This window comes from Sinohyriopsis cumingii, chromosome 3 (assembly GCF_028554795.1).
Source record: "Sinohyriopsis cumingii isolate HCF-2022 chromosome 3, ASM2855479v2, whole genome shotgun sequence".
NCBI lineage: Eukaryota > Metazoa > Mollusca > Bivalvia > Unionida > Unionidae > Sinohyriopsis > Sinohyriopsis cumingii.
This window is the reverse complement of record NC_142963.1, coordinates 125,482,220-125,508,237: the sequence shown is the minus strand read 5'-3', so window position 1 is coordinate 125,508,237 and position 26,018 is coordinate 125,482,220. Positions and strand designations below refer to the sequence as shown.

General features: G+C 34.8%; 1 protein-coding gene across 2 annotated transcripts in view; it reads right to left on the bottom strand.

Annotated features, from left to right (window-relative positions):
* Positions 1–8,884: 8,884 nt before the first annotated feature.
* Positions 8,885–26,018, bottom strand: part of LOC149803784 (CD109 antigen-like) — an 81,003-nt gene continuing 63,869 nt past the window's right edge. For both annotated transcript variants that reach the window (XM_089953581.1, XM_089953580.1), the window contains exons 32-37: positions 22,192–22,269; positions 21,013–21,122; positions 19,521–19,671; positions 19,076–19,178; positions 16,777–16,862; positions 8,885–9,034 (exon numbers count right to left, since the gene is read on the bottom strand). In XM_089953581.1, coding sequence (XP_089809707.1) covers positions 9,020–9,034; positions 16,777–16,862; positions 19,076–19,178; positions 19,521–19,671; positions 21,013–21,122; positions 22,192–22,269 — 543 coding nt within the window. In that variant the 3' untranslated portion in view covers positions 8,885–9,019. The remainder of the gene's footprint in view (positions 9,035–16,776; positions 16,863–19,075; positions 19,179–19,520; positions 19,672–21,012; positions 21,123–22,191; positions 22,270–26,018) is intronic.

Genomic DNA, 26,018 nt, shown 5'->3' with positions numbered 1-26,018 from the left:
GTTGTAAAAAATTGAACATGCCGTGAGAAATAATCTTACTAGAGTCAGGTGTGTTGATAAGACAGCTAAGTGGAACAGAGGTACGAAGAGAAATGTTGAACCCCTTGCGACTCTTAAATTCAGAAAACCCAAAATTGATGACAGTCTAATTAAAGATGACAGAAACGCCTGTTGCCAGAAACACGATATGTTTCTGACAAAAGCAGAATTTAAACCTGCTGTTGACAATTCACCACTGCAAAAGGAAACTATCAGCCAAAGTGAAAGTCCTTTGTTGAGCTAGCAATGCATGCAAAGTACTCATTAAAGAGACAATGGATTGCATCAGTTATATATATATATATATATATAGAGAGAGAGAGAGAGAGAGAGAGAGAGAAAGAGAGAGAGAGAGAGAGAGAGAGAGAGATCATCATCCAGTGTCTCACCAATTGTATGCTCATTCTATACACTCAGCCGCTCTAAAGTGTCATAGATCATCATCCAGTGTCTTACTAATTGTGCGCTGATGAGACCCAAATATACAAATCTAACCACCCAACTGAAGTTGATGCTACCATCAAGGGTGTAGAGAGGTACATTTCTGATGTGAAATCATGGATGACATGTAACAAGCTGCAGATGAATGATGATAAAACTGAGGCCATTCTGATCACAACACAAAGACTTTCTCATTCACATCCTTTACCTCAAACAATAAATATCAGCAACACCAACATTAAATTCACACAATGAGGACGAAACCTAGGTGTTACTCTGGACAGTACTCTCGCATTGCACCAACATGTCATAAACATATGCAAGGCTGCATATCTTGAGCTGAGACGCATCAGCTCAATTTGCAAATATCTTTCAGCTGATGCCACTAAAACACTTTTGTGTTCATTAGTACTTTCAAGACTGGACTATTGTAACTCATTTCTATCTGGTTCATCTCAATATCTGCTCCAGAAACTTCAAAACACAGCTGCTCGGATCATACTTACAGTACCACGATCAGAGCACACCTCCCCGCTGCTCTGTACCCTACACTGTCTATCCATTCGATCCAGAATCAAAGACAAAATTTGTTCTCTGTGCTACGTTTCACAGTCGGACTCTAGTGCAACATACCTATCCGACCACACCCATGTGTACACACCATCAAGATACTTACGCTCCTCTTCTGAGAATTGTGATCACATTCAAGAGGGCTCTCAAAACTCAATTATTTCGACAACAAGAACAAACTTAAAGACCTAATCATGTTTCCTACCTTAAATATTCTCAGCATGTTTTTTATATAATGTTTTCAAATTTCATGGTATTTGTTTTTCTAATTATATCATTATATGTTTTTTATCTTATAGGTGTTGTCTAATGTTGTGAAGAGCTTAGAGCTTCTAAAGATTAGGCGCTGTACAGAGTCCTCATTATTATTATTATTATTATAATTTTTATATAAATTCTTCAGCTCTGAAGTATATGCTTTAATTAACAATGTACAATACTCAAGGTGACCCCAGATGTGTACATTGTAAACAACAGCTGGACCAGAACCCTGTGAGCGTTGATAATAATCATCATATGACACAAAATCTGTCCACACGTTTTTGATTGAGAATTGGCACAAAAAGGGTAATTCACAAGCTACAATGTAAATATAACTGGGTGATATCCTGGAATGCGTGGTACAACAAACAATTTTGACATTCATTTCATCAACGCCAGTATCATGTGCCTTTGTTAACGAGTCTGTAGGAGGCTGTAACATGGAAAAAGTCAGGTGAACTATCACAAGGCCTCAAACCAATGGCAAATAAGTATAGCTTAAGAATAGCTGACCATGACACAAAAGCTGTTAACAATTGGCGTTGTTAACTAAAATCCTTACATGTATCAATTTAGTGAACATTGACGCTTAATACATAATAAATAAAAACGTACGCGAAATGCATTGTTGAATCAACTTCCGAATCTCTTAAAAGATCTGATCTTACTTTACCAAGGGCAGCACACACAATTCAAATGTCATTAAAAAGATTAAGAGATGAAACCGGGACTAGATCTGACAAGTTTAAACACGTTTAGTCTTCTAATAGTTCTTTCTACATGTATTCTAACATGTGCAATTCTCGCTGTGAAAATAACATCATCTACACTTAACTGGGTCTTGCTTTTAGTAAAAGCAGGAATACTAAGCTTAAACCTCGGGGGAAAGAGCATGTACTATAAAGCCAGGGTCTGTGATGATGTCATCGCCTGGCAAGAGATAATTCAGGAAACCACATTTTTAACAATAAATTTGTCACTAGCTCGAACAACAAAATGCTTTTTATATGATCAATATTTGACCATGTGAAGAAATTCCTTCTTAGTATTTTGCAGTGTTTTGAGATTTATAGTTGCTATATATCTCTCCTCTCCTCTTTAGGTTTGCTGGCCTTTGAATGTAAGTTTCAGCACAACTTGTTATGCTAGTTGTACATGGGTAGTTCTCTCGAAAGATAATGGACAACATGCGCGTATAATTTCAACTGGGAGCCAAACAATCAAACACTTCCATTTATCTGCCAATCCAAGAATTAAAATTTTAAAAGCCAGAGGTTTTCTGAAATTTCAGATCGTCGACTCGGGTCCTGATTTATAAGATTCAATTTAAGTTTCAATAAAACTAACATTATTTGATCTGCTAATTCTATATGAAAGTTAAAAGTTATTAACCGAACCATATAGTTTACCAATGTGAAGAACACCTGTTTATTTACACCTGTATACAGCAAGGCATCACAGTCAGGAATACTGTTTTCTCACTACCGTATCTTCTTTAAAGTCCGACTCAAGGTACCTAGTAGAAATATAGTTCCTGGACTTTACGATAACCTGAATCCCAGTTGCAAGAAAAAGCTGTTTTACTGAAGTATCTGATATTTCCATGTCTGAAGGACCTTGTCTTCCGTGTTCTGACTAAAAATCAGTTTCTATCAAATGCAACAAGAAACCAGCGATGTAAAGCAAGCAGGACCGTTCCCGAGCTCTCCTTCCCACTAATGACAGCCAACCATTCAACTGTATGGACCTTTATGGACCCACAGATTGAGGCCAAACTATCAGGGTTCCTTGAATCTATAAAAGCCTTCGGGAGGTGGCACCATCCCCTTCCCCAGGAACAACTATCAGACTGCGGTGCAGTCAGAAAAAAGTGGCACATGCACAATTGTGCGCACGCCACTATAATTAAACTCAACGACAACAACAGTCAGTTATTAAAGTTCTGTACCTGACAGCGTTTTGCCATCTGTTTTGGACTGCACTTCTTTTTATTTTTTCAAGGTTATCTTTGTTTGGGTAAATAGAGCTTGAACGTCTGTCCACTCCTTTGCATATGATTGATCAGTGCGTTCTTTAAAGTCCGACTCAAGGTACCTAGTAGCAATATAGTCCCTGGACTTTTCGATAACCTGAATCCCAGTTGCAAGAAAAAGCTGTTTTACTGAAGTATCTGATATTTCCATGTCTGAAGGACCATGTCTTCCGTGTTCTGACTAAAAATCAGTTTCTATCAATTTTCGTTTTCTCACTACCGTATCTTCTTTGAAAATCTTCCGTCTGCCGGGAGTTATATTATCTTGATCTCATTTGTAGTATTCGTCAGTTTAAACATTTCATGTACTGGAGTTTCAAAGGCTGCATAATGTAAAACTAATAAGGAATTAAACACGCGCATTCACTATGGAATAGTTTTTGTGTTTCACATGAGGATTCTTTCCATATATTTACTTTTCTTGCGTTGTTCGTACGTCCATTGACTGCACTTGAAGTTCCACTACCGGTTTTATACTTCGTTTTTATATCCGTCATAAAAAGATCAATGCATGGACAATGAAGAAACACTCAATGTAAACACAAAGCAGCTGATAGTGCGACAGACGAATTCGCAGCACGAGACACCCATGAAAACTGGCGTAGTACAAGATAAACCAATCAACACATTAATAGTTTTCACAAAAAATTTGATCAAAGTCACAATTTGAAACTTTCATTTAACACTGTCTATAATAATAACGAATAACTTCGGTACATGATAAAAAATACTTCTTGTACCATATTTTATAACTTTGGATAATGTGGAATACATGTTACATTTACGAATTAGACACATACGTATTAAACGAAAGTCGAATCATGATACAATACTAGCAGATAATTTGACAGTGTTCTGTTCGATAGTGAATTTCATCAAATGAATACCAAGCTAAGAGCCATACTGAACAAGGAAATGTACGGTGTTTGTTGCATCAATCAGGCAAATATCATCACTATGTATTTTTCCCTCAAATGCATCATTTGCCCAATAATTTGCGATATTTAATATGAAACCCATGACAATATTGATGAAATGTATCTGGTGTGTATTAAACTAATAGACAATTTCTTAAAGCGCTTTAATCGAGGAACAGATTATTATGCAAACTATGAAACATCTTAAGTTAAAAGTCTCAATTTCGTAATACCCTTAATCCAAATGAAAAGTCAAGTAAAAAAGACTTGCATAATATAGTTCGTGTTCTTGTCCCAATTTGCAGAAAATTCAAGGAATGTAAATAATCAATGTAACCCTTTTCCATACACGAAATAATAACAGTATATTTTTGTATCCTGATATTTAAAAGCATATCAAAGTCATTATAACATATAAAGTACTAAAGGGAAATGAAAGTTTTATTCACGATCCGATACGTTTGGTCTTTGATCCCAGTTAAATTGAACAGGTCGGTTTAATTAATTTTTGAATCAAATGCAAACAACAAAATTATTATTGTAGTTTGAAGGGACGTGTTTATGTCTGGGTGAAAATTAACAGGATATATGTGCACACTTATTCATTAAATTATGATAAACAAAAGATCTAAAGCAAAATTAGTGGAATAGATACATTTTAACAATAATAGCTCATTATGAAATAAGCATGTTCTACCATAGCCTAAGTGCGTAGCCTATGATAGGCCTATGGGCTCTCGGATATAATGAGTATTTTCAATATTTAAACCTGATAAATGCCTAATTGATTAACTAACATCACACTTCAAACAAATTATACAAAATTTAGAAAATGCATGTAGTATAGTTCTAAATTATCCCTTTAAGAGGCATAGCATGATATATGGTGCATTATTTAAATAATTAAGCATGTAATTTTAAAAATAAAAAAAAATTGGCAATTTGGGGTAACTTTTCAACGGGAGCTCAATGTTGAACGTATGTATGTGGATTTGGAGGGGGTCTATTATACAATGGGTTTCCCTGAAAGGGATCTTTAACTGCCGATTCTCGTACCGGGACACATTTTCAACGGGTTACACGATTCTTTCCTACACAGGCTATACCCTCTTTTGGGTGGCCACGGTAAAGAAGAACAACGTGTTGGGCTTTTCATCAAATCACAGCTATTCAGCAAGCTCACAAATCTCGCAAAGAGCGTGAATAATAGACTAATGCAAAACAGACTCCTACAATATGAGAAAGGAAATACAACTATCATCAGAGCCTATGCACCCACCTTGACTATTTCCTATTTTTGCAGATACTCGGTCACGTGTAGTCCATAGGCTTTTCCAAGCATCTACACTCTGCTGATGAAATCACAGATGAAATGTGCAGACCAAATCACCAGGATATAGACGAACGTCTACCAAAGAATGTTTTATAGGGCAAACTGAAGGATAGAAAACATTCTCAGTTAGGTCAGTATAAACGCTTCAAAGATTCCCTCAAGTCATCCTCAAAACACTTCAACATTGACTCAGAGTCTAGGAAGATCTTAAACACCTGCTATAGTCTCATCCATTCTTCAGCTACCTACTTTTAACTTTTGGAGAATCGCAGAGGTAGAGCCGAAGCGCAAGCAGCATTTATCTACAAGATGTAGCACATCCTCTGGTGATCTAGCAATCCAATGCTGCATGAGCTATCCAGTGTCAAGGACAGGTCAAATTTGCCTGATCAGCCATTCACGTATTCACAGAACCCAAGCCAGTTAGTGATGTCATTGTCATCTTCTAACTCAATGGACGAACAGCAAGGCACAGTTGTATCTTTCTGGTTTCGTAATCAACATAAATCATTTATTTTCTAATGTGCTGTTGTTGTTTGCTTTTTTTACCTGTACATTTATCTACTTGTACTATTAATTATCAAACTCAAATGATCGTTATACTTAGATCTTTATGCCCTTGTTATGTCTTCTGTGAAGTAGAGGTGTCAATACTTTAACGGTACAATATATCTTTACTTTTCAATTTGTCCAGTTTTGCAACCTACAGGCTCATACTAAAATTACCTGCCCTATTTCAACATTCCTTGGTAATTTTTGGAAGGTAGCCATTTTATAAAAGTTGAGTTTTATTTCGAAATTACGACTGTGTCAACGATTTTAAGTTTAGGCGTTCCAAATGTATCAGTCATTGGGTAACTGAATAGATTATTCCATAATTCTGATCAATTTTCTTCCTTAGTTGCTTTTTTTCTATTAAGACGAGTGTTATTCTAACCATCAATTTGTTTTGCAGAACGTCAACCCATTTTCTAGTTTCATTTTGTTTGAAATACTCATTCTACTCTTTTAATTTCTTTTATACCTTTCCAGATAATTTTGTCAAAGTTTAAAAGTAGTCAATTTCCAGCAAATTGTCAGCTTTCCCTTGGTAAAACTCTTTATCATAAATAATTTTTTTAGTTTCTTTTTTCCTTTGGAGATTACTTTAACATTGTTGGGTTTGTTTCTTCAGGCGTTTGCAGATTAACTGTGTACCCCTGTCATTGGTCATCAACACAGAAAATAAAAACTCTTTCATTTGGAAATTTGCTTGCCTTGTTTGTCTGTGTAGATTGTTAAAATAACTATTCTTTCAATACAGCGCAATTTATTTCTATTTAGCGCGCTCAGTATGGTGCAAAGTCGTTTATATTTGCATAAGAAGAAACTGGATTTTCATAACTGTAGTACAGCTGTTTTAAAAAGTATTCATTGTCTTTCTGTCCAAGTGCAACTTTAGTGAGGATTATTTCTATTCTATTAACAGGAGCTAGACGCTACATGCAGATAATATTTCTGTTTGCTTGGTTCATACACTCTACTTGATTATCCATAGGGTGCAATCCAGGGAAAAACAATCAAACTTCCAGATAAAACATTATGCTTGATAAATTGTTCTAAAGCATTATCAACAATCCAGCAGGAGCGTCATCTACAACGAATATTTTCAATCAAGTTTTTTTTTAATGAGCAGCAATTGTGTATATTTATTTAAAAGATACTGACATTGGGCCAAAGAATCTTGCTCACTAAGTCTCAAGAATACATAGTCTGTTATGATCTTTAGTGGTTAAACTTCTTACAGGCCCAAAACTGTATGACTAGATTTTAATCAAATTTGATACTGATAAGAATTAAAAGAACTAAATGTGATCACTGTATTATCTTGAACATGAAGACAGACACAGCTAAGAAAACACATTGGATTTTGGAAGGGGATTATCTTTGATTAAAAATCTCTCTTGTATATATGATGGCATTACTTTGGTGTTCATTAATAAATTTTTTAATTTGTGAATGAATTATTTTACATCTTGTGGACATTTTCAAGTCATATATATATATATATATATATATAAATAAAATTCCTTATTTGGGTTATGGAGGTGAAGTTTTGGATTTTTGTCACGCTAAAGACTGTTGAACAAGTTCATTTACAGTTCTGTATAAAGTTTATATTGGGTAAAACGACATGAAATGACTAAATGACAGTTATTTTGTATTTTCTAGAACTACTATGATATCTAGACTTTATGTTCAAAATAAAGTACTGAATAAAAATACTACATGTAAAATGAAGAGAAATAGTTTTTATATCAGTTGTCACCCAATGATTAAAATCTATTCCTAAATGAGTAGAGTAACTTTACTAACGTTTATTTCGTCCTGATGTTCTGTATCACTTTGGAAGCTCAGTATTGATGAAAAGTTTATTGAAAATGGACATTGGAGACTTGAAGAAACTAGAACAGCATTGTTTTATAAACGCATCTTTTTCTTACTTCCAGTCGTTATTGTAATAGATTACTGTAAAAGTTTTCGCATGTTTTTGGTCAATCAAGAGTACCATTACTTAGATAAGAAGCTGTAAGATGGGTTGAACCAACCGGTCGGTATACCAATTAATGACAGAAAATGCTGTTTTTTTGTATAATAGATGATGAATACCATTTTGTTTGAGTGTCATTCATTTTCTTAAGATTGAACAGTGTACATTGATACAATATTAGTGGAAGAGACCAAATATGTTTTCATAACTGATTAAATCTTCAAATGCTACTGCGATCAAGAAATTGTCTACCTACATATCAAAGTCATTTGAATAATATATCTGAATATTCGCACAAGGATAAATGTTCAATATATATAATTAAGTATATAAATAGGTATATAAATTATTATTCCCACTATAGGCACATCCTCCACAACTATCGAGGGTAATATGATATTTTAACATATTTTATATTGTAGTAATTGTCTTTTTGTTAAGTAAGAATAATAGATTAAGTTTATTGTTTTGTTTTTGTATGAACTAGTTTTTAATCATGCTTTTCACTGTTTCTCATGACTGAATCAATTTTGCATACATACAAGTGTAAGTGCGAATTGGAATATTAAATACAACCATAAAATCTATATTTGTTACAGAAAGTTCTCAAATGAATACATTTACATGCGTGTCATCTTCAAATAATTATACGGTTGATTTGCCCTCGAAAGGTTGGGCTTGTAAGATTTGTATCATCATGGCCTAGGACAAGCAAACTATGAGTGATATGGACATAATCATTAAAACATCAAACAAGGCTCTAGAAATCAGAAATTGTACTTTATTTCCTGTTTATTTTCTTCATGAAAATTTAAAAATAAATTGCACACAAAATAAGTATTAATCACATCTACAACATCTGCATAGATGCCGCAATTGAAGATCTCTCCTCTTCTTTACTTCCCTGGCATCTGAAGAAAACAATGTAGCATGGTTATTTTCAATTGAAATTATCTCCCAACTGTTATTTTGTTTACACACTAATATAACAAAAAACTTCAAAGACTTGTTTGACATTATGGAGTACTTATTGTTCATTTTCTGGTAATCTGTGTCAGACAGTACAGAAAACAATGCTTCTGTACCATGAAAAGTATTAGTCCGAGAGCCGCAGCAGAACGGAATGTTTAATTATTCCACTGTATGTGTGTGTGAACAAAGTAATTTAAATATCATTTTACGGATGCAGTGTAGTTAATAAAATTACTGAGGGTGATGTAAACAGGAAATGCTACAAGTTTAGTTTTTGTAAGACATCAACATCTGAAATTTGCTATTATAAATACTTCTAATACTGAACACTGTATATTCTACACATTTCAGTTACGCAGTCAGCACTGGTTTTATGATTATGCAATGGAAAACTATGCCAAGATTAGTATGTGCTCGGCATGACAAAAGAGTGCCACCACCAACAGAATGATATTTACCACTGCAGCAAATAAGGTAAAACATACAAGTGTTCTTTGCAAGTGACCGCACAAACATCATTCTAGATGTCCCTTAGTTTGCTTACTATCCATCAATTGACAATCAACTTAAACTTCTTTAAATTTTGTTGTTTCTTTAATAGTATTATTATTATTATTGCTTTATTGTTATTGTCATTCTACAAGCTCCTACATGTACATTTTAAACAATAATTTCTGAAGGTATTTCCTTATTTTATGCTGTAATTGTTCTTGAGCAAGAACATAGAAGGAATGAGCTGCAAAAAAGTGTTGTGGCTTGCATGAAATGGTAGTTTTTGCCCTTACTTGTCTCAAATTCTTCTACGTTAGGCTGCTGTTTATTATAATTAGATTGACCAGAAATGATGAACACATCTAAAACAATCATAATAAATATAACGAATCTGATAAACTTAACCCAAAAGGTTGCAATATGCTATTTCCATCATTCTTGGTGTGATCAAGGAATAAATCCTGCAAACATAATCTGTTTTGTTGATGCTATTTTAATAGAACGTTCGAAAACGTGCTCTAAACTCAGCCATCTTTTATTAGCATACATCTCTCTAAATGCATAAAAATAATAAAATATGGTCTAAAAAGATAATTTTAAATTTTATACAAATGGAACAATATTTTCTGTTTTTCATAAGATCAGTTAACTACCCACAAACTGACCTACATTCTGTAAAATCGTTTACTCATGCCAGGTCCCAGTTTTAGCAAGTATTTTTCATTAGTCAATAAACTAGGATTACTTTCTAAATATAAATTTTACTGGCTGAGATTACTTATTAATTCTCAAACTGCCTCTCTAAATGGCACGTGTGTGGGGGAAATATAATACAGAATTTGATAACTGAAAGATTTCCCAAACAGTGACTAGAAAAAATATATGTGCAAACTCTCACAAAATGTCAGATAATTCAAATATTATGGAAAACATGAATGGAAATTCCACTAAAGCTAGATGCAAGAGGGGCATATCTACTCTAACAAGATAAAATTGAACTGCTTTTATCGATAATTCTTACTTTCTGACTCCATGGGTTTTTCATTTCTTCTGTATAGCATCGGGAAAATATACAACATGTAAGTTGTAATCATATGCCACAAAAAAGCTTCAAAATTTTTATTTTGTCTTTTCTGGTGTCAAAAAATAACATGGTTTTTATTAAATTCTAACATTTAATAACCTCTGCTTTGAGTTTCAAACCATAGTTTTTATTATTCTGAATAACTCAGATAAAACTGAAAATCTTCAGATAAAAGAAATTTCGAGCTCAACTGTGAGTCGTTAAAAATAAGAGTTTCTGATCAAAAGCCAAAATGTAAAACCTTTGAACCTACATATTTACTTTCAAAAGTCAACTTTTAAACACATCAAATCAGAATCATCCAATAATGTCTAAATGTAGAATGTACCCATATATTTTAATTATGACTTGGCAAAATGTAAATCAATAAGTTTTCTTCACAATTAAGGAGGGAAGCAAATTTTGATGTATTTAAACATGGGAATGCAACACTTACGGGTTAATTTTCCTTTATACCTGTAAGGTGGCTAGTTTTGTTCCCAATTTAATCCAGATTTTTTAATTCTGCAAAACCTAAAGGATCCTCTCATTGTGGGAAAGCATGGGATTTATTATTTCAACGTTATCAGTTAAATATTATAGGAAACATATAATTTCCAAAAATAAAATATGCTTTAATGGTCAGATACATTGTACATTGCCTGATCACGTTACTTGAGGAGAATAGGAAAGAGGATGAGAAACTGCTAACTGGTTTCACCCAATAATAGCATGATTAAACTACTAAAAGGATGAACGACTCATAATCTCTGTGTGTGTGTATGTGTGACCTGCAGGATCCTCGAACTTGATCCTTGTCTGAACACCAAACGTTTCCCAGGCGAAACCAGCGAAAGTGTCAATTTTAAATCTCGGTATTAGGTTCTGATTTCATGAATAGTGATTGGTCACTGTCTCTGCAGCTACAACTAACCCAACGAAATTCAGTTGTCTCCTTAGCGAAGCTATGCCAAGCAAATGGAAACTAGAGAAAACAGACTGGATGTCAGTCAGCTGACTCAGATATCTCCCGAACAGAGCTATTACATTCAAAGCCAAGTCGATGCAAGACAATTGTATTTTGTGAGTTGAAATTGTCCTTTAGCGGACATTGATTTAACGACTCCCTTTAGCAAAGCATCCGGTGCTTGTGAAGTTATGTCTTACATTTCTGTCCTCAGCCGTAGGAATGATCTTTTACAGTCTGTGTATTTTAGGTAGCATTTGAGGGTACTGCAGCTTTGCTTCTCTTGAGAGACTGATCAAGGAAAGTGATCGCATAGTTATTTTTGGTTGACTAGAAACAGCAACCTGTTTGTATGAAGGAATTAGGTTGTGTCATTCGAATAAATGAACCATCAGAATGGAACTGCATATTGTTCGGATCTATGAACATCGTATGTTGCGCATCCTGTCTGATTGGTTAGATTAATCGGTCGGCTCGCCAGAACGTAACTCATTCATACAAGCTGGTTAGCACTCAGAACAACATGCCAATGTCGGTATATGCCTTAGTATATGGCAGTCTGGTGCCATATGGTCGGTATGGCTGGTTGGCTATGTGGTACGTCTAGACAGCTCGCTCACCAGTTAAAGATAATAGACTCCTGATCATTTTAATCGTACGTAGCTCATTCATAAAGCTGGACCGATTGATTCGCAGTCGGAATGGCGTACCGAAGACGATATATGCCTTGCGGTACAGTTGGTGGTTGGGTATAGTCGGTACGAACCGTCTGACCGTACTGTATTGGTATGGACCAACCGACAAAACCATGTTAGTCAAATTGAAAATCTTCATGCCTGGCTTTTTTTCCTAATATTTTCATGCATGGAAATGGTAAATGATTGCAAGCCCTTACACCTCATGGGCATGGTCCTATTTGTTGTGAGCCCTCACACCTCACTTATCACCATATATAAACGCCATTTCTACTTGTTGACATATTGACAATAAAGTCACTGATTATAATCGATTGCAACAGGGCTGGCCTCAGGCCAATTTGACCGATTTGACCCAATCAGGCCCTGTGCTCGCAGGGGCCTTGCATGTTAGTAATTTTTATAAATATATCTATAGAGAGAAGGTAATTTTAAAGCAATTACAGAAAATTTTAGGTTCAGTATCATATAAAACTTGTTTAAACATTTATTTCCAAATGTTATGCACACAATGGATCCCTTGTGAGCATGACATTTGGAAATAAATGGGGGGGGGCTGCCAAAATTATCCAAATCAGGCCCTAGCGTTTGCTAAGGCTGTTCCTGGATTGCAAGGCCTGATCAGTATCGCCGGTGCTTTCTACTTTATTCATGGATACAGAATATTCTGTCAATGTTTCTGCGATTGCAATGGGGCCAAATAGGATATCTCAACATCACACATGAGACTGATCAACAATTCGGGGCTATTCAAGGATACAGTCTGTTTTGGGCTCTTTTCTAAATCTTTCTTTGGGTGGAGAGGGTATCTCGACATCACCCATGAGACTAATGAACAATTTTGACATGAGTGTAAGTTAAAAGTCTTGCTACAATGTATTCGACTGTGCTCATTTTCGCGCATCTTGAGTTTCTTCTCAAAACATTGGAACAAGTATTTTCATACCAAGCACGAGCACCTCAGGTGAACCCTTTACGAGCAATTATATGTGTAAATATGTCTCATATACACCCTCTACAACCCTTAAATTGTTACACTTATTGCATTTGGTTCTCATCTCTCTAATGAAGAAGAGAAATAAACCTGTGCTTACAACAAGTTTATATATATATATATATATATATATATATATATATATATATATATATATATATATAGGCAAGAGATTACTAACAAGCTAATGTCAAGGAACAAATCAACACCACTTCCAACCACCTTCTCTCCAGTCGACTTTCTGGACATGTTTGCAAATTTCTTCCGTGACAAAGTACAAACCATTAGAGATAAGTTTGACACCACAATTTCAATTGACTCGTCGTCACCATACAGTTGGGATACAGAATTTGAGCAGCAACCATTAGCAGCATTTGAACCTGTCTCTATGGATTTCGTATGTACAATCATGATGAAGAGTGCACCATAGTCATGTGAACTTGATCCAATTCCAACATCACTGCTGCTTGAGTGCTTAGATCCAGTATTGCCTTGACTAACTGATGTTATTAATAACTCTCTCTCATCTGGGGAATTCCCATCACTTTTCAAAAGTGCCATTGTAAAGCCTCTGCTGAAGAAACCAACACTAGACCATAACGATTTAAAGAACTACCGCCCAGTTTCTAATCTCCCATTCATTTCAAAAATCTTAGAAAAGGTTGTTCTATCCCAGCTTGTATCTCATCTAAATTCAAACAGTCTTTTTAGCAATGTACAATCTGCATATCGCCCTTGCCACAGCACTGAAACTACTCTTCTAAAAGTAGTTAATGACATTCTCTCTGCTTTGGATAGCGGAAAGATTACAGTCCTCACCCTCCTTGATTTGTCTGCAGCATTTGACACAATAGACCATGATATATTACTTCACCATCTCCAGCATGTATTTGGCATTCATGATACAGCCTTACTATCGTATAAGTCCTACTTGGTCAACAGGACACAAATTGTATCTGCAAATGGAATACACTCCAGCCCAGCTGATCTACGTTGTGGTGTTCCACAGGGGTCTGTTCTTGGACCTGTTCTCTTCATTCTGTACACTCAATCGCTCTCAAGTGTCATAGATCATCATCCAGTGTCTCACCAATTGTACGCTGATGACACCCAAATATACAAATCTAGCCACCCAACCGAAGTTGATGCTACCATCCAAGGTGTAGAGAGGTGCATTTCCGATGTGAAATCTTGGATGACTTGTAACAAGCTGCAGATGAATGATGATAAAACTGAGGCCATTCTGATCACAACACAAAGACTTTCTCATTCACATCCTTTACCTCAAACAATAAATATCAGCAACACCAACATTAAATTCACACAATCAGTATGAAACCTAGGTGTTACTCGGGACAGTACTCTCACATTGCACCAACATGTCATGAACATATGCAAGGCTGCATACCTTGAGCTGAGACGCATCAGCTCAATTCGCAAATATGTTTCAGCTGATGCCACTAAAACACTTGTGAGTTCATTAGTACTTTCAAGACTGGACTATTGTAACTCAATTCTGTCTGGTTCATCTCAATATCTACTCCACAAACTTCAAAAAGCTCAAAACACAGCTGCTCGGATCATACTTAGAGTACCACGATCAGAGCACACCTCCCCGCTGCTCTGTACCCTACACTGGCTATCCATTCGATCCAGAATCAAACAAAAACTTTGTTCTCTGTGCTACATTTCACTGTCGGACTCTAGTCCAACATACCTATCTGACCTCACCGAGCAAGATACTTACGCTCCTCTTCTGACAATCGTATACTCATTATTCCCACTATGAAAACAAAGTCATATAGACAGCGTTCTTTTGCATACCAGGGACCAGCAATGTGGAATGAATTGCCCACTGAACTTAGACACAAAGACACAGTGATCACATTCAAGAGGGCTCTCAAAACTCACCTATTTCGACTGCAAGAACAAACTTAAAGACCTAATAATGTTTCCTTCCTGAAATATTCTCAGCATGTTTTTTATTTTTAAATGTTTTTCTAATTTCATGTTTGTTTTGTAATAATATTATTATGTTTTTTATCTTATAGGTGTTGTCTAATGTTGTAAAGCGCTTAGAGCTTCTAAAGATTAGGCGCTATACAAAGTCCTCATTATTATTATTATATATATATAGTTGAAATAAAGAAAACCGCATTATCAAAATGACTTTAAAGTGCAATACTTGGTAAGAACAGCATCCTAAAACTTCTCCTGTGAAATTGAAATTTACAGATTGAAATTGCATGTGACAATAGCGATCGGTATGATAATTGCAAAAATATAAATAAATTCATCAGAATTCACAAAAATAGTATATGCGCCATATAAAACAACATTTTGATTTACCATATCACTGAAAATAAAAAATGGAAAATTTGAAATTGAAGTATATGATTTATTGAACTTTATGATGGATATCTTTACAACATGGGAGCTAAAGTAAAAACTGGTTTAAACCAGGTGTAATGGTAGCCGCTAAGTGGGTAGAAAGCACACTTAACATGTAAGATTTGCTTCTCTTTGAGAATATAATTGTAAGATTTTTTCCCACTTTTTTCGCGAGAACTGGATTTAGATGTAGCAGAGAAAGTTAATCTGAATGTAACTTGAGCAGTGGTATGGGCATGTGTCACAATCCTCAGGACTTGCCGAAACAATCCTGCAAGGCACTGTACAAGGAAGAAGAGAGGCGGGCAAAGATAGAGGTGGGAAGATAACATTCGAGAGTGGAAAGGCCTGACATTGAGTGACTCACTGAGAAATATGGAAAATCGAAAGGAACGGATTAAGCTGTGTGTTCGGTCTTGTGCGGTGCCCCAACGGTATACCAGACTAAGGGACTGATGATGACGATAATTATGATGATGATGATGATGAACTTGAACAGCCAATGTATTTCACAGAAATTGTGCAATTCGAATATGAATGAGATAAAACATTCGCCAGACAAGATGCAATACATAGTGTAAAATCCATAATACAGAGGAGAATTTTCAAACTGCCATGAATAACAATAATCAATTCTGTAAAAAAAACAGTAAGACAGAATTCACTGTTAAATTCAACATATTGTGGCTAGTACAGATTACATGTTTGTGGCCACAATGTTATTAACTTTGGATACATAGATACATAATTAGGTTGGATTCTGCATAAGATAAGTTAGATATGTAACCCTTGAAACGAATGTCTCAAACTCTTTCTTTATTGATTCCTAAATGTTCAGGAACTGAGGTAGCTACTTTGGTAGAGTGTCATATTCGCAATCTAAAGTGAGAATTTTGATACATGCCTAGAACATCCTGGGTCGGCTGCCTCGGTTTGTCCATGGGAAAGGTACATAGCTCCAATTTAATCATCATTATATAGCCAAAAATGCATTACAAGACGTTAAAACAACAAAAATGACTAAACGAACAAAAGAACACAAGTTTCATTGTTTCCTTATGCAGGAAACTATTACTTACGGTAGTGCATCCACAGTCGGCACAAATGTCGCAGAAAGATGCGTCTTTCAGAAGATTTGATTGATAAAACTTTATTGCACGATTATCTATAATAATAATAATAATAATAAATTAGTGATAATATTAGTCAAATCAAGGCATATGACCAGTTTGACTGCACAAATTAATTGCAACCACTATCAAATCATAATTTGGTTCAATGACTGCTGCATAACTGAGCTCTTTTTTAAAGATTGTAATGATTCAAATGTTGATACTTCTGTCCTGGCATATATAAAATATTTGTATATAATCATAGCTAATTACAAGACAAAGTAACAAATGAATTGAATATATTTGAATCTTACTGAATAATAATGATGAAAAGAAAGAAAGAGCTTCCCAACCATGTCTTACATAGACGATTGGCATCAGAGACGATAATTCTCATTCTAAGAAAGAGAGCAGTTGTAGTCATTAATGTTAATGAAAGTTATGATTATGTATAACATTATGTAAAATTACAAACACTAGCACTGAAACTTGTACAAATTAACAAATATAGCACACAATAAATGACTTTTGTCTATAACATTTAGAATATTATGTACTTTATTGTAATTCTTTTCGCAACAAAAAATCTTTATCGAGAGTATTTAATAATTACCATCTTTACAGATGTGTTTTCTCTAGAAAATAATTATAAACATATGAAGGGCTTCTTCAATATCCACCATTGTAAAATAATGGATATGTTGGGCAAATACATGTGATCTGTTCCTGTGTAATAAAAACAAAATTCGTTGTACTAAATTAGAATGGCACTGTGCTAGACGAAAATCATTTATTGCAGCTTTTTGTCATTTAAGCATGGTTGTTAGTGGGCCGGGCCCATAATAAGTGAAGGGTTCTAATCTTATTCAGGCCAGCCTAGGTCAACTGTCATAATATCTCAGGGTAGGGCACCTTACATATATTTCTTCAGCAAAAATCGCATTTCATATGCTGATGTGCAATTAAACTAAATTCCATATACTGAAGACAGGGACTGATGTTCTACGGACTAAAAAGAATGTGCAGGAAGTCACCAGAAGTCCATTTCTAACATTTCCTTTTAACTTCTCAGTACTGAGAAAAAATATCTTAGATATTTTTCAAAAGCTGTAAGATGCCACGTTGAGGAAGAAAAATATTTTGTTTGGTTTGTATTAAGTTATGTTGTTTACAACATAAGCACAGTCCAAAATATGTGCCTTGATCTCTGACCTTGAATTTGCTATGATGGATACAAAATTAACTCGTCTTAGATACTATAACCAGATTCTAAGTTGGAATAAATCCATAATTACTATTTCTATTGCCACCCCCAACTCCTCATTAAACTTGCATCATTCAAGGTAGTCATCTGATACATCCACAAATTAGGTCTGATGAAAATTAATTCATAACTGTTTGTGCCATCATCCTCACAAGCTATTACTGATGAAAAACCCCGAATTAAGACATTATTGGATTGTTACCACCCGCTTGTTTACTGACATCCAATTAAATACAAAGTCTATTCAAAATTAATTCATAAGCTAAATATGTTTTAAAGAATTGGAAGCAGTGACATTCCACACGACCCTAAGTTCATGCAGATGGTTTTCAACTCATTAATAGTAGCAAGGCGATTTCAGAGGTAAGATCTACAACATTTTCATTCTGGAAAAATTACATATTGCATGAAAGAATTGGTTTAGTTAATAGCCAATGACAATGCCACCATTTCTTCATCAATAGTATTGATAACATGTTTTTGAGATAGCCACCATGTTGATGGTCAAATCAGAATCACTTTCATTCAGGATCACCTGCTTACTGTTACACTGCATAACTGAAAACCTGATGTTGATACAATTATCGGTTCGGAAGAACTAGATATAAAAAGATTTTCAAGGTGGCCACCATAAGTCGGGCAGTTTGAAGGTTGAATCTTCATGGTTTTAAAATAGGACCAACAAAATATTGCAAGGAGTCTTTAAATGAAACTACCATGCTGATACGACCTTTTCTTCAGAAGTAGCTGACCTAACAAGATTAGTAGAGCTGAGAAGAAAAAAAACAAGATTTGTCCGACCATCTAAGAAAATTTAAGACCAAAAATGATAGTAAAGAGTAATATGATATGTTCATGTGAAATTCTGGGGAAACACAATCTTTACCTCGTGAAACAAGATAGATAATGAAAGTCACATGTTTAAATTTTATGAATGAAAGATAAGATTCCAAACTGAGGTATAAGGAAACAACATGGTGTAATTTAGTTTAATTATTTTACCTGGCTCATAATAATCATATACTCTGATAGAGGCAGGCTGAGACTTGGCGACAAGTTCCACACGAATCATCTCCATGTACAAGCATGAGTTGTGACCATCAAACTGAAATATATTTATATAATAGCACAACAGACTAAAACAATGGAGTAATAAAACAAATTACGTGGTATCTAGAGTATAAGCACAAAATTTAGATTTTGATTTTTTCGTTGGTTCCATTTGAGAGCATTTATTATATTTCTTTTTGTTTAGTTTTGCCTTATTTGTTGGTAAGTTTAATGTTTCATGTTACTCTGAATTTATTTTTTTTCAGTTGCTAGACTTGTAGTTTTCCATAGCATTTCATGCTGAACAATAACTGTTCCAGATGAAAACGAAATGAATTTGACTGAAAACCAGAAAAGGGAGGTACACTCTTTTCTCTTTTACTGTTAAAATATTCACCTGATCAAAATAGAGCACAGTTTGTCTGTCCTTGTTTTCTTGCTTTTTGAGGTTTGGTATTTTGGTGTTTGAACTTTCTAATTCCGCCATGAAACCGGTGGGTACACCCATTTCCACCACTGTCATTCCGCTAATTCCTGTAAGTGCCCAGCTGTTTAAAAATGTATACAGGTTAATAACTTTCAGAAGAACAAAAATGCCTTATTTCAAAATTTTCAATAATCACATTTAGTCAAAAATTACTGAAGAAGACCTGTTGGACTTTTCTGCTTTAGCAAAACAAGAATATACAAAAATTGGTCCCCTATTTTTAGCACTTGCAAAACTTGAGAGAGGACATAAACATCAATAGGCGAGAATAAAAAGGAAACATTTGTTTTTACACACAAATATTACAGTTCTAATCTTTCCAAAGCATTTTGAAAAAGATATGCTAAGAAGGGAGAGGTCTATATATGTCAAGAAAAATTATATATTGTTCCTAGTGACATCATTAATAAACGAACTTTTCTGTATTTGATTCTCTCTCAAAGAATCAATTTATGATTGCTTATTTTATGTTGAAAGAAATATTCAATTATCATAGCCAACAGGAAACTCTCTCAATGTTTATTGTCAACAAATGTTTGTCCATGCTGAGTGATTACATAGAATATACAACTGAAATGTATAGTTTTCACTGCATGGGAACTCTCCTTGTCAATCATCATTTAAAACATACACATTCATTCGAATTTACGAACTAGACGTATGACGGTTATAAATACATTATTTTAATGATTGTTAAATTTTAAGACAAAATATTCCAGAAAAGCTCATTCGCAGTAACTTGATCATACGATCATCACATAACTTGTAAAGACTAAACAAAGAAAAGCAATTGACAAAAAGTATCATTAACCACCATCTGTACTAGATATGCCACATAATAGTTTGTTAATTTCATCATGGATTATATATAACCCCTTTTTATAGACATGTCATATGATTTAAACATAGTTCTTGGGACTGCTGGGTAGACCATGTCTTAATAGAAGCAAATATTAAATGTCCATACTAAATCACGATAAATGAATAAATAAATGTCTCCACCAGTTATTTTGGAGTAGGCTGCAAAATTATCTTATTCAACAGAAATATAATCTTGTACACATTTAAGGGTCAAATTATCTGTACCATTTTTCTGGAATAATTTACAGAGATTTTTTTAAATGTACTTTAAGGTATACATCGTTTACAAAATTAAAATTGCATTCTATATGATGTAGTCAAATATTGTTTATTATTAACCTTAACCAAGTGGCAAAAGTAATGTTGAACGATGTGAGAATTGTTTATTAGATAGGGGATATTTAGACTGAGTGATATATTTTTATGAAGACAACAGCCAAGAAAAGGTTGCACATGGACGGATCTTTCTGAAAATCAAAATTCATCTATATGTTAAAGACAGTTAATTGCTATATGTCAAGAAACCAAACTGGCTGCTTACCGTACACATGTCTCCACTACTATAGAACGTAACGTCTCTTTAATCAGTTTAACACTGACGTTGTATGCGTTGTTACTCTCCTCTTTCTCCACGTAAAATGAAACATGAACCTGAAGAAAAAAAACCAAAGTTCAACAACATGGCTTAGACGTAATCTTTGTGTAAAAGTCATCTAAATGTTCCAACATTTAAACTCTTTACATATTTATACAAATAATTCATAAAAATTAAATACTATAATAGTAGTAGACTATTTTTTATAAAAACGAAAACAACGATAAACAGAACTTGAATTCTGCTACACACTACTGGTTTCATAACTAATGTGGGTCGTCGCATCTTCACCTAGCAGAATAACATCAGGTCAATGTGCTCAAGAGCGATAGTGGTCTAAACTTTATTTGTACCAATAATGTTTTGGCATTTTCTAATGATTTTAAAGTGCCAAAACGTTCTAATTGCATTTTTTGATGAGACATATGAGGTAATTTAATATGTTTTAGGACTTAATAGATGATTTCATCATCAACCTTCACAAAGCTGCCCTGCCTTTGGTTATTGATGGCAGTATTACAGTGACGTCATTTGTGTAAGCTAAAAAATACACAGAACTGAAATAAATTTACCATGGTTGAAATCTAGTGCAGAATTCCGCATATTATCAATTCAGCTCTTGTTAATGTTGGTGTTATAAAACCAGGACTGTGTTGCTGTGCATTTAACCCGATACAAATGTACATTCTTGTTTATAATTTTTAAATCTAACATGCACATAACTTAATTTCAGTCATATATTTATTTCATATTTTATACATACATTGCATACTCATTCCTTTCATATCAGATATTTCATTATAAGTGTGCGCCTTTCTTTTAGCCACCAGAAGTGAACACTTACATGAATTGGAAATGCATCAAAAAATAAATAAGCATAATATTAAAACATGTTCCTTATTTAGAGGAACAAACTTAATTCATACTCAACAAACTAAATAATTCGTTGCTCAAAGTTAAATGTGAAACTTACTTCAATTTACAGTTTTAATTAATAATGTTACTACTTTCTGTCCATCTTTCCAGTTAAGTTTTATGATTAGATCACGTTTGTGGGCAATTTTAGTTCCATAATCACATTACTAGTTTGTTCTAGAAAACAAAGCATGGACTAGATAAACCAACCTGGGCTAGGGCAGCTCCTTTCCCAGTAGCGGTTATATTCACTTCTGGAATATTCCCTTGTGAGAAGGAGACTGGAACCTGAAATGAAATAATCCACATGTCCACACTTGATTACGATCCCATGAAAAAAGCAAGAAAACAATTAAACAAAACAAGATATCAACATTTAGTCCCACCCGAACATTTGTATAACCTTAAGATAAACGAATCGCAGTTCCTTCTTGAATGCTTCCCCTTGTGCTGCAGACTATACACCTCCTTCAATGTCAATCATGATGAATTATTTGTTTTGATCTTCCAGAACGGCCATGTCTTATCTTCTTTCTGTTTTACTTCTTTATTTGGATATTTTCATATTATTTAACTAAACTTTCATGATCTGACCTTTAGACGCAAACACTGAACGTTGCATTTATCTGAATGGAAGCATATGAGCCAATTTATCTGAATGGAAGTACATGAGCCAATCTGCTCCCACTGACCAGAACCTTGATGGTCTGATTCTAATTTTGGGCATCCAAGACGGACGATGTACTTCAAAGAATAATACTGTTATCTGCATAATCTTAGAATTTTTGTTTGAAATATTCAGGCAGGGTTTTATCGGCCTTATAAGCAATGAATAGATTAAGGATTACACCTTGGAGAGTTCCTGTCATGAATGTAATATTTTCTGATTTCTATCCAAAATATATCTGGTACATCAACATAATTGTCATGGAGGTTTCGGATCCCCTCAAGAAATTATTCGAAGGATGGTAAACACTCAGACTAGGAACAAGATTAACAGTCATTCAGATTTAAACAAATCCCATGAACCCTTTCTGCCATGTTTTGTCAAATGGAGTACATCTTATTAAGGTTTATGTTACCAGCTTGGTCATTTACGCCAATTTGTATTGGCCATTTGATTTCAAATGGGCACTGATGAAACTATACATCATAATTAATTGTAACTACTAGGAGTACCTAAAGTACATGATGATAATTGATAATAGATAAGAAAAATATTTTTATTAACTGCCACTAGAACAAATAAAAAAAATTTACTTTCTAAAACGCTCATAACATTTCAAGCTACTTGGTTTTTCTTCACACCATTGTGTTCATGCATTGAAAACACTGGTCACGGTATCTAGCATTAACCCTTCAAATGCAGGTGAGAAACAAATTGTTTGTTTGAGTGGCAGCTGATTAAAAATTTTGACATATATATAATTAGCATAATCTTAGGATTAATTATGATGTATAGTTCTCCCTGTGTTCATCTGAAATTAGGCGGCCAAATTACATGATATAATGCCCAATGTGGGGATATAAACATTAATGTAGAGGCGACACTAGTGAGAAGCAATAATTATGCACCTAGCTGCTGGCTGTCCGGGAAATAAATCTCATGCAATGGAAGGATTTGTTTGGATGCGAGGGATTTGTATTCCAGACACCCTGTGTGCAACAAAGTGCATAAGTATTTTAAACCAGATGTAATAATAATAATGAGGACTTTGTATAGCGCCTAATCTTTAGAAGCTCTAAGTGCTTTACAACATTAGACAACACCTGTAAGATCAAAAAACATTTATAATGATATGATTACAAACACAAACACCATGAAATTAGAAAACAAAAACATCATGAGAATATTTAAGGTAGGAAACATTATTAGGTCTTTAAGTTTGTTCTTGCAGTCAAAATAAGTGAGTTTTGAGAGCATTCTTGAATGTAATGACTGTGCCTTTGTGTCTAAGTTCAGTGGGCAATTCATTCCATGTTGCTGGTCCCTGGTATGCAAAAGAACGTTTTCCATATGACTTTGTTTTCATAGTGGGAATAATGAGTAAATGATTGTCAGAAGAGGAGCATAAGTATCTTGCTGGTGTGTACACATGGGTGAGGTCAGATAGGTATGTTGGACTAGAGTCCGTCAGTGAAACGTAGCACAGAGAACAAATTTAGTGTTTGATTCTGGATCGAATGGATAGACAGTGTAGGGTACAGAGCAATGGGGAGGTGTGCTCTGATTGTGGCACTCTAAGTATGATCTGAGCAGCTGTGTTTTGAACTTTTTGAAGTTTCTGGAGTAGATATTGTGATGAACCAGACAGAATGGAGTTACAATAGTCCAGTCTTGAAAGTACTAATGAACACACAAGTGTTTTAGTGGCATCAACTGAAAGATATCTGCAAATGGAGCTGATGGGTCTCAGCTCAAGATATGCAGCTTGCATATGTTCATGACATGTTGGTGCAATGTGAGAGTACTGTCCAGAGTAACACCTAGGTTTCGTACTCATTGTGTGAATTTAATGCTAGTGTTGCTGATATTTATTGTTTGAGGTAAAGGATGTGAATGAGAAAGTCTTTGTGTTGTAATCAGAATGGCCTCAGTTTTATCATCATTCATCTGCAGCTTGTTACATGTCATCCATGATTTCACATCAGAAATGCACGTCTCTACACCTTGGATGGTAGCATCAACTTCAGTTGGGTGGCTAGATTTGTATATTTGGGTGTCATCAACGTACAATTAGTGACACACTGGATGATGATCTATGACACTTGAGAGTGGCTGAGTGTATACAATGAAGAGAACAGGTCCAAGAACAGACCCCTGTGGAACACAACATAAATCAACTGGACTGGAGTGTATTCCATTTTTGTCCTGTTGACCAAGTAGGACTTGAACCACAGTAAGGCTGTATCATGAATGCCAAATACATGCTGGAGACGGTGAAGTAATATATCATGGTCTATTGTGTCAAATGCTGCAGACAAATCAAGGAGGGTGAGGACTGTAATCTTTCCGCTATCCAAAGCAGAGAGAATGTCATTAACTACTTTTAGAAGAGTAGTTTCAGTACTGTGGCAAGGGTGATATGCAGATTGAACATTTCTAAAAAGACTGTTTGAATTTAGATGAGATACAAGCTGGGATAGAACAACCTTTTCTAAGATTTTTGAAATGAATGGGAGATTAGAACCTGGGCCGTAGTTCTTTAAATCATTATGGTCTAGTGTTGGTTTCTTCAGCAGAGGCTTTACAATGACAGTTTTGAAAAATGATGGGAATTCCCCGGATGAGAGAGGTATTAATAACATCAGTTAATGATGGCAATACTAAATCTAAGCACTCAAGCAGCAGTGATTTTGGAATTGGATCAAGTTCACATGACTTTGGTGCACTCTTCATCAGGATTGTACGTACAAAATCCAGAGACAGGTTCAAATGCTGCTAATGGTTGCCGCTCAAATTCTGTATCCCATCTATATGGTGACGATGAGTCTATTGAAATTCTGCTGTCAAGCTTATCTCTAATGGTATGTACTTTGTCACGGAAGAAATTTGCAAACATGTCCGGAAGGTCGACTGGAGAGAAGGTAGTTGGAAGTGGTGTTGATTTGTTTCTTGACATTAGCTTGTTAGTAATCTCAAAGAGCTCTTTGCAGCTGAAACTTTCCATGATCTTAGTAGTGTAGTGGGCTGATTTCGCTGCATGGACTATATTTGTGACATTCTTCTAAGCGGCTTCATAGATTTACTTATAAATAGTGAGTCTGGTGGAAACCCAAAGCCTTTCAGCTTTACGGCGGTCTCTTTCAGCAGTGCGAAGCTAGTCCCTAACACTGCTATAACATGGAGAACACTTTTGAATTGATACTCTGCACTTGGTAGCTGGGGCATGTTTGTCGAGCAATGAACGCAGGCAGTTATCGAGTTGTTCTGCTGTAGGAGGTAAGCAGGTTGTTATGTTTGCTTGGATGTCATGCAGTAGTTTGGTTCTATTTATCATATAGAGGTTTCTCTTAGTAGCAGATAAAGGTGGAGG